The sequence below is a fragment of the Cheilinus undulatus genome, linkage group 16 (genome assembly GCF_018320785.1).
Source record: "Cheilinus undulatus linkage group 16, ASM1832078v1, whole genome shotgun sequence".
Classification (NCBI taxonomy): Eukaryota; Metazoa; Chordata; class Actinopteri; order Labriformes; family Labridae; genus Cheilinus; species Cheilinus undulatus.
The window spans coordinates 38,860,323-38,871,841 of record NC_054880.1 but is presented as its reverse complement, the minus strand read 5'-3'; the positions used below and the strand labels follow the sequence as shown (position 1 = coordinate 38,871,841).

The following is an 11,519-nucleotide window of genomic DNA, read 5'->3' as shown; positions in this document are numbered from 1 at the left end:
TAAAGTTTAGAACTGAGGCCAAACAGTTCAATTTTGGTTTTGACAGACCAGAGAATCTTGTTTCTCACAGTCTGAAAGTCCATCAGGTGTTGTTTTTGCAAACCTAAGTAGGCTTTCATGTGTTTTGCACTTAGGAGAGGCTTCCATCAAGCCTCTGCCATTAAGCCCATATCGGTAGGGCTACAGAGATGGTCATCCTTCTGGAACTTTGTCATCACATATTGAGTGGTGAAGTTATAAAAAGTGAAAGTTCCAGCAGCTATTAAAGCCAAAGGTCAAAGAGATGGTGTTTACTGTGATGATAATGTAATAAACAGCAGTACACTTAGTGAACCCATATTAGCTCAAATCAAAGTTGACCTCACTGTCCTCCAAACAAACCCAGCATCCCCACACAGACACAATAACTTCAGTGTGTAGCAAGAGCTATGTAGTTTTATTGGTCTTGAGTTAATTATGCTGAATGGGCAGCTAGAGGGACATTCTTTGTGTGTGCTGCTTTACATGGTTTCCACAGGACACGAGAACAACTGAATAAACTGTCAATCAACACGTTAAAATGTCCATAATGGAGTCAATTTAAAAACAAAACAAAAAAAGACCTATCCCGTTTGTATCCAGGAAACTAAAGGTCTAAGGGTTAAAAATATTCTCTTAAAATAAAAAAAAAAAAACTAACAGAAAGTATAAGATCACAGAGTCAGGTTTTGTTTGGTTGAGGAGGATTACGGTCAGAGGCACTGGTTCAGGAGGGGGAGGCTTTTCCTTTGAGTGGAAAATATCCTCGTAAGGATGCAGACACACGGATGTAGCACAGGCAGAGGTACGGACATGTCTTCACATTCAGAAGAAACAGCATCACACTCCTGACGTTACAGTAAAAGCAGGAGGAGAGAAAGAGTCCTCCCATGTGAAGAAATGCATTTTGAGGTCCAATTCTTCTGAGTAATTGTGTAGTGAGGGGGTAAAGAGTTTGATGGCGCCCTCTCCCTGTGGAGCTACAGTTAAATAGAATGAGAACATGATGAGGAGACAGGCATTAGAAGAGAAAGCATACAGCATCAGCTCAGACAGATGAAGGGTAAAGAGACAGATTAGAATAACTTTGTGACTAGTTGTCACAGTCCACATGTGCAACTTTTCTGAGCCCCGGTGAAACCCACAGACCCCTCTTTCTGATCCCAAATTAGTCTTTACGGATCACATCCCCCAAATGGGGTGAAAGCGGAGGAGGTGGAGGGTGGGATTTTCTCGCTCAAAGATCATTCGGGTTCACAATAGTGAAGTCAGAGTCCTTGCTGTGGGTGGAGCCCTCGTCTGGGCTGGATGAGCCGGAGTTGGGTCCCGCCATGAGGGGGTCGTGGAAGGTCCCCGCTGCACCCTCCGGCTCCAGTCGCACCATGCCGCGGCCTCGCCCGATCGGAGGGGTGCGCTCACTAGCAGCTCTACCTCCTCCTCCTCCTCCTCCCTCTCTCAACCCCTCCTCTGCAGGCTGCAGGTCTCCGTCCTGGGACACGAGGATGTAGTCGTCCCAGTTTTTACCCTCGGAGCCGAGAGAGGACGCAACCTGTGCAGGAGAGAAAATGAGGACGTCAGTGGGACATTTTGTTTTTAAATATAGAGGCTAGGGCTGGAGTCACTGCAGTCCCAGCTCAAAGATCAGGAGGAAGTAAGAAGAAAAAGCTTAAAATCAGCTGAACAGTGCCAGCTTTTCTGTGATTATTTCACTATGATGTCCACAGTGGGCATCTCTGTTTATAGCTGTAATGGTGCATTAATAAAGCCACAGAATGAAGCCGTGTAATTACAGTTGGCAGCTCTTACAGTATGCATCACATAACCTACATGTATTCAGCTAGTGATGCTTAAAATCTGCTTCAGTCTTTGTGTTTTCTTTCAGGGAAAAATTAGGCCAAAGGTTCAGTAATTCAGTCATAAAGTAGAGGGATGATGATGACAGCTTCTAATGAAAGCAAATTGTTTTTAAGTTTGGGCATAAACCATGCAGTCTAAGTGAAAGAAAGTGGAAGATAAAAAACAGTTCATATATTCATCACAGATAAAATCAAATCACTAAATTAAGCTCTTTCTAAAATTACTTGTTTCTATAGTTACTATAGTCAACAAATATATTTTGAGAAGTTAGAGCACCCAACCTAAAAACTGTTCAACTAACTAAAAAACTAAAATTAGGAGATTTACTGTGTGTACTCTTTATTTCATCTACATTATCAGCTGATGATGGTATTTAACGCCACGATTTATCCAATTGGCCAATCAATGGCCAATCCAAGGCCATCTTAAGATGTCAAGTCCATTAGAATGGCAGGTATGGTATGTACGAATGGTTGGACAACCTGAAAACATAATGCCACTGCATTGTGCATAGAGCATAAAGAATCAATTTGATTGCTAAAATATGGAGGAACAACAGGATGCCTTCAGTCTTATTAGGAAGTTTATTGAGTTTCACATCCACCACTGATCAAACCGGGCTACCTGCTGAAGTTGTTTTTAAGATAGTTATATAATGCCTGATTTCATTATGAGACTGTAGCATGAATTGACAGTGTCCCGATATACACTATATTGTCAAAAGTATTCACTTGCCTGCCTTGACTCACATATGAACTTAAGTGACATCCCATTCTTAATCCATAGGGGTTAATATGATGTCAGTCTACCTTTTGCAGCTATAACAGCTTCAAGTCTTCTGAGAAGGCTTTCCACAAGGTTTAGGAGTGTGTTTATGGGAATTTTTAACCATTCTTCCAGAAGCACATTTGTGAGGTCACACACTGATGCTGGGCGAGAAAGCCTGGCTCTCAGTCTCCACTCTAATTCATCCCAAAGGTGTTCTATTGGGTTGAGGTCAGGACTCTGTGCCAGGCCAGTCAAGTTCATCTACACCAAACTGTCTCATCCATGTTTTTATGGACCTTGCTTTGTGCACAGGTGCACAGTAATGTTGGAACAGGAAGGAGCCATCCCCAAACTGTTCCAACAAAGTTGGGAGCATGGAATTGTCCAAAATCTCTTGGTATGCTGAAGCATTCAGAGTTCCTTTCACTGGAACTAAGGGGCCAAGCCCAGCTCCTGAAAAACAAGCCCAAACTATAATCCCCCCTCCACCAAACTTTACACTTGGCACATTGCAGTCAGACAAGTACCGTTCTCCTGGCAACTGCCAAACCCAGACTCGTCCATCAGAATGCCAGATGGAGAAACACGATTCGTCACTATAGAGAACGCGTCTCCACTGCTCTAGAGTCCAGTACACCACTGCATCCAACACTTTGCATTGCACTTGGGGATGTATGGCTTGGATGCAGCTGCTCAGAAGGCCACATGAAGTTTGGAGGTCTGTAGTGACTGACTGCAGAAAGTTGGTGACCTCTGCGCACTATGCGCCTTAGCACTCACCGACCCTGCTCCATCATTTTACGTGGCCTACCATTTTGTGGCTAGTTGCTGTCGTTCCCAATTGTTTCCACTTTGTTATAATACCACTGACAGTTGACTGTGGAGTATTTAGGAGCCAGGAAATTTCCTGACTGGACTTGTTGCACAGGTGGCATCCTATCACAGTACCACGCTGGAATTCACTGAGCTCCTGAGAGCGACCCATTCTTTCACAAATGTTTGTAGATACAGTCTGCATGCCTAGGTGCTTGATTTTATACACCTGTGGCCATGGAAGTGATTGGAACACCGGATTTCAATTATTTGGATGGGTGAGTGAATACTTTTGGCAATATAGTGTATCATGTAGCAATAGTTTGCATTGACCAGTACAGAAAAAAAGCTGGTCTAAAACAGTTTGGATCATTGGTGCATTAACCCCCTCCTAATACTGATCTTGATTTAGGAACAAGATCTTGAATACCCTACTATAACAGTAAATACTAATACTAAGTAGTATAGATCTTTATTTAATTTTCTTTACTTTATTTTCTGGCTTTTTATTCCTTTATTGGAGGGATCAGACAGTGGAAAGAGCTAGAAACAGGGATGAGAGGGTGAGTAATGGCATATAATGAAAGAGTCATGGGCTTGACCTGAACCTGGGCGGCCTTGGTACATGGGCCATGACCTTACTGCTAGGCCATTTGTGCCCCAATTCTTGAACCTCATATTAGAGCTTATTTCATGCTGCTTGTGAAAATAAAGTGGCTGGTAAAAAATATGAGTGACTCATAGATGTTTAAATCCACCATCCACATTGGCAGTTAGGTTAAAAAGTTAATTTCCAACCCTGGTATAGACCCCTGTCGAGTCCAGATCTCCTCAATGTAAGCAGATGTCTGTTCTTCCATTTTCATCACCCCTACTGTTGTGTTTCAGAATGTTCTGACACTCATGAAAAAGTGACTTCAGTGCATATCATCTATTTACCAGAGTAAGTAAGCGGTAAATAATGAAAAGAGCAATGTCTGCTGCCTGTTTGGACCTGAAACTATTCATTTTTATTCATGCAACAAACCTCGGCCTCCAGGGAACATGTGACTGAGTATTTTTATTACACAGCTGCAGAATGCTGCAGCATCATTCTGTGTTTGATTCATCTCTTATAGTACAGTCACAAAACCTAATCCTGCAAGCAATAAAATCCTAATACAAACATCGGATCACTTCTGCACGCAGTGTAAGGTTTGTGGCATGGAAAGAATCAGATTTAAAGATTCTGTGAGGAGTTTTTAACTTGGTTTGTAAACAGGCTGAAATTGACGTTGATGCTTCCTACAAACAAGATAAAACATGATTATTTCTATTAATGCTATTTGTGGGGTACGTGTCAGGCAGTTACCGTGACTACAATTTCACAGCAGAGATATTGAAAGAATGATGCATGTGATTGTGAAAATAAAGCAGGATGAACAAAGCTTGCACATGCATAGGACAAAGTTAGCAAAAAGATCAAAGGCACTGTTTTGTCCACAGAGAGCGCTAAAGGCAACCTTAAACTGAAAGTTTCACAAAGGAGCTTTCAACATTAAATACTAGATCCAAAGCCTTAAAGAGGACTGGTATATCGACCTGTTGATCGGGTGGAGTCATGGCCTGCTCCTCCTCCTCTCTCTCCTCCGTGCTCACGCTCCCGTCCAGGTCTGAGTCCCTCTCCCTCCTGCTGTGTGCGTGTTGTTGGTCACTGAGGTGATGGTTGGCACTCAGAGCAGTCTCAGCTGCCGCTGCTGTGGAGGTGTAGTGATCATCAGCGATGGTGATCTCCTCGTTCTCCTCGGCCTCCAGCTGGCTTTGGTTGAAGCGCAGCGCCCCCTTGAGGATGTCTTTGATCTGGAAGGGAGTGAAGTCAAATATAAAATGAGTGAAAAAACATAAAAACATCACACAAACATTGAAGACCACTCAGTCTACATGCTCAGACTCACCTGTTTGAGTCCAGCCAGAGACACTAAGACCTCATCCTCCTTTTCAAGGTTTTCTTGTAGAATCACCTCCTGGATTTTACCTGTTTGGACAAATTATCAGTTTCTCACTGTGCTGCAACAAACAACTCCTCATTCACATAAGTGTTTTGTTATAACTAAGTACCTTTTCAAAACTAGACCTATGCTTTTGCTAATTTATGAAAAATAAAAACTGAAATATCACATTGACAAAAGTATCTAGGCCCTTTGCAACAACACTTGAAATTTAGTTCAGGTTCCTCACATTCCTCCCAATCTTTGCTGTGACTTCTCTACACCTCAATTGGAGTCCATCTGTGGTAATTTAAATTTATTGGACATGATTTGGAAGGGCACACACCTCTCTATGTAAGGCCTCACAGCTGACAGTGCATATTGGAGAAAAAACAACCATGAGATCAAGGAACTGCCTGCAGAGCTCAGAGACAGGATTGCTGACTGGCACAGATCTGGAGAAGGTTTCAAAAATATTCTGCTGCACTGAAAGTTCCCAAGAGCACAGTGGCCTCCAGAATTCTAAAATGGAAGAAGTTTGGCACATCCAGGACTCATCTTACAGCTGGCAGCCTGGCCAAATTGAGCAATGAGGGTAGAAGTGACTCAGTAAGAGAGGTGAGCAAGTACCTGATGGTCACCCTGACTGAGTTCCAGAGATCCTGTGTGGGAATGGGACAAAGTTCCAGTAGGATAACCATCACTGCAGCCCTCCACTGATCTGGGCTTCATGGCAGAGTGGCTAAATGGAAGTGTCTTCTTCACATGAAAGCCCACTTGGAGTTTGCACAAAACTACAAATGAAAGCAAGGTGGGCTTTCACATGTTTTGTATGTGTTTTGAGCTCTGCAGGAAGTTCCTCTGACTTCATGGCTTGGTGAATACATATCGTGCACATATAGTGCATGCAGTGCTTGGAATACTGGAAACTTTGGCAGCAGAGTGCAATATGAGTTTAGATATTTTCTGTTAAAATAAATGGAATTTTTTTTTATTGTTATATATATTTTAGGAACATGACAATCAAGTCAAAAGCACCTAAAATGTCTTGTCAAAATGTGAGTACAACAATGGGTTAATTCAGCTAAAAAGGATAAGTCAACTTCAAAAGCTTAAGAAAAAACACTAAATCACGCTATTTACTTATTTATATAAATTGCTTGACTCAATCTTTTTGGACACTAATGATGTGTTTACACGAAATGGTCCAGTTTGGTTCAATAAAGACTGAAAATGATGGGGAGCAGGTGGCCTAGTGGTTAAAGGTGCTCCCCATGTATGCAGGCAGCCCGGGTTCGAATCCGGCCTGAGGCCCTTTACCGCATGTCTCTCCCCCACTCTTGACCCTGTTTCCAACTCTATCCACTGTCCTCCTCTATCTAATAAAGGCACAAAAATAAATCTTAAAAAAAAAAAAAAAGATTGAAAATGATAACCCCCATGAAAACAAAATGATTCATCTCAAGAAGCCATGCCTCTAATCAATTTCAATAACTTTGCCTGCATTTCCACAGCCAGCCATTACCTTACTTGGTAGGCTGGGGGTTGTACGCCAGCAGTGTGCCCCTATACAGCTATTTCAGTGTGCAGAGTGCATGGTGACCACATAACAGTTGTGTCACAGCTAAATCTACATTTAGGTACATGCTAGGCCATAGATATACTTGTTGTTGGAAACCATGATGCTGCATTATGGTTGCCATGTGTCCCTAGCATTGATATTATGCATCTGGGGTGTACATCCTCAAAAATTAACGGAACATAGGTGCAAGACGCAATATGAATGTGTAGTAGAGGCAGCACAGAGGAAGATAGGGGATGACAGACAACAAGCTAGAAAAGGCGATAGCTGAAAGACTGACTGACCACGCCCACAATTTTCCACATGTGTATGATGTTTTTATTGTCATTGCACAGAGACAAGCATGTCTGTCTAGCTAGCTGGTGGCAAATAAATTCTGTTTTATAAATGTTAAAAACCTGTAAAAACAATAAGATCAGTCTTGCAGGGGTGCAAATGGCCTCACAGTAAGGTCGCGCCCCATGTACGCCATGATTCAAGTCCGGCCTGCAGCCACTTTCCTGCATGTCTCTCATCCCTGTTTCCAAATCTATCCACTGTTCCCGTCTCTGAATAATGGTATAAAAAACTGCAAGATTAAAAAAAAAAAAAAAAAAAGGTCAGGAAGTGACCATGTAATCTGGTGACTTTCAGCTGAATGGTCTATGGCTGTTTGTAGTGCTTTAGTTTTTCATCAAATTCATTTCTGATAAGAATATTCTGACATTATAACAAAAAAATACATTAAAAAGGGAGACTTAAAAGAACATTCTCTTTTCAACAGCTGCTATTTCAATGACATCTTTGAATGCAGTCAGCTGAAAGTCACCAGTTAACACGGTCACTAATTGAACCAATACACCGGGAGCATTGCATTTGTGCACAGAATAACATGTTGGAGAAACGATGCTGTAGAAAATCCTGATCTGACCACCAGTCATCAGTCTGAGCTGAGCTCTTGGTACTATTGATTACTAATGTTTATTTCATTAGTTTTAAGTTAAAAATTATAACCATATTCACTGTCTCCATTTGTGTAGGTTACATCCCACACATCAGGTAGCTGTGTATTGGCTAAGCTCTCTAGAGCAATTCTCCAGTGACATGCCTTGTATATAGGTGAGTATATATATATGCAGGAACGCTCATGACACAGCTGGAAACAGGTGAAACAGTAGGTATGCCTCTGACCCAAAGGAGGCTGGGCTTTCAGACTGCCTGAGGAACGCACCTCATATGCCTAAAATGAGCAATTTACATGCAGAGAATCTGGAGAATAGAAGACTCGCCCTTCTTTTCCTGCATTTGACGTGCATCTCTGGCAAAAATGAACAGGATAATAAAAATAGAGCCATATTTAGTTGTTTAGCATTTAAAGGGAGGACCCATACTCACATTATTTGTACAGGTTGCTTTTATTCTGAAATTTTCCTGGCTCAGTTATACAATGAATCAAGTAGCTTGTAGGGAGATTTACTGAGGTAGAACTTGTCCAGGGGGACGAAGCTAACATGCAGCTTACATGCAGCTGGTAAAGGGACACATGCTGCAGCAGTCACACAACAAACACGGATCTGGTCAGAAGTGGGAGCGAGGGTCAGTTAGCACACTTGGTACTACGACAGAAAGGGGCCAATGAAGTAAGACGGTACGGATTAGTTATTGGGTGCGTTTCCTATCTTCACACAGAATCAGACTGAACTGGACTGCTTGGTGGAAACACACCATAAAATTGCTTTTGCATTATACTGAGGGCTCTAAATATTGCAATATTTTGTAATTTGGACTGAATTATGCTTTAGATGTTGTAAATTAGCGCTGGGATTAGACCATCTGCTGCTGCTCTACTCACAGATGTGAGTGTTCATCATTTTGGCACAGTATTTGCTCATGGCCTCCAGGTCGTTGATCTGACCCTGCAGGAACGATACCTGGGCTTCAAGGTCTTCCTCCTGTGAACACACACACACAGAAATACAAATACAAGAAAAAATCAAACATATGTTAGAGAAAGAGAATAAAAGCAATGGGGAGCTGAGCTTAGAAACAGCAGGAAAACAAATGGACACGATTCCCACAGAGAAGGGATCAGAGCTGAAACTGTGAGAGAAAATAAAAAGCGACAAACAGAGAAAAGAACAGAGATGCAGCAGAAGAGACTGACAGTAAAATTAAATGTTATTAGAGCTGGCAGCAGGCCTCACCGTCTCCTTCTTGCCCATGGTTTTACTGTGGGAGCGAGAGCGAGTGATGTGGAAGAAAGACTCCTTCTTGGTGGCGGATAGGGGTGGAGAAGAAGTGCTGACGTCACTTCCTCTGGAGGGGGGCAGAGGCGGGGAGGCGGTGGACTGACCCCGGCCACCCGAGAGGCTTTCTATACTGGGAGAGGAGCTGACTGTCCGCGAGCTTTGGCCTGAGGGAGGGACAGAAAGAGGACAAGACAGAGGAAACAAGAAAACATATGACAAAAAGTTAACAATGAAAAATATAACAAAGACGCTGAATCATCAGACACCTTTGAGAAAGTCTGGTACAGACCCAGAATCCGTCTGCAGTCATAATCTACCGAAATCATTTTGCAACATCTGAGGGGGATGTTTTACCCTTTCATTGATTTTATAAATCAATCACTGTCAATTTAATTTGGCTTTTTGACAAAAAATAAACAAAAAACTCTTTAATGCTAAAGTGAAACGAGACTTCTGCAAATTAATGACACCCCAGTGTTTAGTAGTCACCTTTGGCTGCAATCACCGCACTGAGTCTGCGTGGATAGGTCTCAGTCAGGCTTACACATCTAGACACTGAAATCTGACTCCATTCTGCTTTGCAAAACTGCTCAAGCTCTGTCAGGTTGCATAGGTATCAGATGTGAACAGCCCTTTTTTAAGTCCAGACACAAATTCTCTACTGCATTGAGGTCTGGGCTTTGACTCAGCCTCTCCAGAACATTCCCCTTGTTGTCCTTAAACCATTTCTGTGCAGCTTTCACTGTATGCTTTGGCTCATTGTCTTGCTGGAAAATAAATCTTCTCCCCAGCCGTACTACTCTTGCAGACTGAATAAGATTGTCCTCCAGGATTTTAACATGTTTTGCCACATTCATTTTACCCTCTACATTTACAAGACTTCCAGGGCTGACTGCCGATTGGCATCCCCACAGCATGATGCTGTCACAACCTTGCTGGGGCTGGACTGTTTGTGGTGATGTTTAGTATGTGGTGTCTGCCAAACCTACTGTCTTGTTAGATGGCCAAAAAGCACCATTTTTGATTTGATGATGTCTTGGTGGCCTCTCTCATTAGTCTCCTTCTTAAACAGTCACTCAGTTTGTGAGGACGGCCTGATCTATGCAGATTTACATATATGCAATATTTTTTCCATGTCTTGATGACCGATTTAACTGAACTCTGGGGGATATTCCAAAGATTTTTTTGTATCCATCCCCTTTCTTTTACTTTTCCATAACCTTTTCTCAGAGTTGCTTGGAGTGTTCTTTTGTCTCCATGGTGTAATGGTAGCAAGGAATGCTGATTAACCAGTGACTGGACCTTCCAGGCACAGGTGTCTTTATATTACAGTCACCTGGGACATATTCACGGCACTCAGGTGATTCCAATAATTGTGAGACTACTAGCACCAATTGGCTGGACTTCTGTTGAATTAAAGAGGGTTTTTTTTTGTTATTTCTTTGTCAAAAAATCCAGGTTATTTTGGCCATGATTAATTTATAAAATTAATAAAAGGGTAATACATCCAAGGAGATTAATACTCATTATAAGCACTGTAAGTTAGTCAAAAGTTTAAAAGAAAAAAAATCACGATGGGGGCCCTGACCTTCAACTTTTTATTTATATAAAACTTCTTAATAAGAAAGTAAAAGAGGAGAAAATAACTAATAGGGAACAATGAGATGTTGTGATTATATTTGCATATAAAGTATGTATCAATAAACTGTTATATAAAAAAGTAATTATATTTGCCTCTTAATAACTTTGTCCTTATTTCATCTTTAAATTATAATTCTAAATGAAACAGAAACTTTTGAAACTAACTTTTGTAATTTCATTTGCATATAAGCCAGTCTGTACCAGGTCTCCTGCTGTTTTTTCATTTAAAATTTCTACTTTATTGTAGTTTTAATTCAAAAGCCAGTCCTAAATTAAATATGTGTTAACAACCTGTTATCCTATAAAAAATTAATGAGGTTCAACTCCACAGGATCTCCGCAGTGGGAGATCTGATCAGTCAGCTGTTTTGTGCTGGTTGAAGTCTGACCCTGCTCTCTTCATGGCAGTCATTATAATAAAATAATAAAACCCATCAAATGGGCAATTACATTAAATTTTTACATAACTATGAACAAAAATACAACAATAAACTCTATCTAAATTACTGTTACTTAGTGCTACATGGAAGAAATATCTCCCAAAAAGTTTGGACACTATCAAAATACTTGAAGGAAAATAACTACAAACCTATTTTGAAATTAATTTAAACAAGCAGCTTTCTTTGTCTTATGGTAAAATTTGTAA

At 41.3% G+C, this 11,519-nt stretch overlaps 1 protein-coding gene across 3 annotated transcripts in view; it reads right to left on the bottom strand.

Annotated features, from left to right (window-relative positions):
- Positions 1-372: 372 nt before the first annotated feature.
- tbc1d5 (TBC1 domain family, member 5) overlaps positions 373-11,519 on the bottom strand; it is a 51,443-nt gene continuing 40,296 nt past the window's right edge. For 2 of the 3 annotated variants that reach the window (XM_041808190.1, XM_041808191.1), the window contains exons 19-23: positions 9,189-9,397; positions 8,837-8,936; positions 5,391-5,470; positions 5,038-5,295; positions 373-1,567 (exon numbers count right to left, since the gene is read on the bottom strand). In XM_041808190.1, coding sequence (XP_041664124.1) covers positions 1,256-1,567; positions 5,038-5,295; positions 5,391-5,470; positions 8,837-8,936; positions 9,189-9,397 — 959 coding nt within the window. In that variant the 3' untranslated portion in view covers positions 373-1,255. The remainder of the gene's footprint in view (positions 1,568-5,037; positions 5,296-5,390; positions 5,471-8,836; positions 8,937-9,188; positions 9,398-11,519) is intronic. The other variant, XM_041808192.1, reaches the window with a different exon arrangement.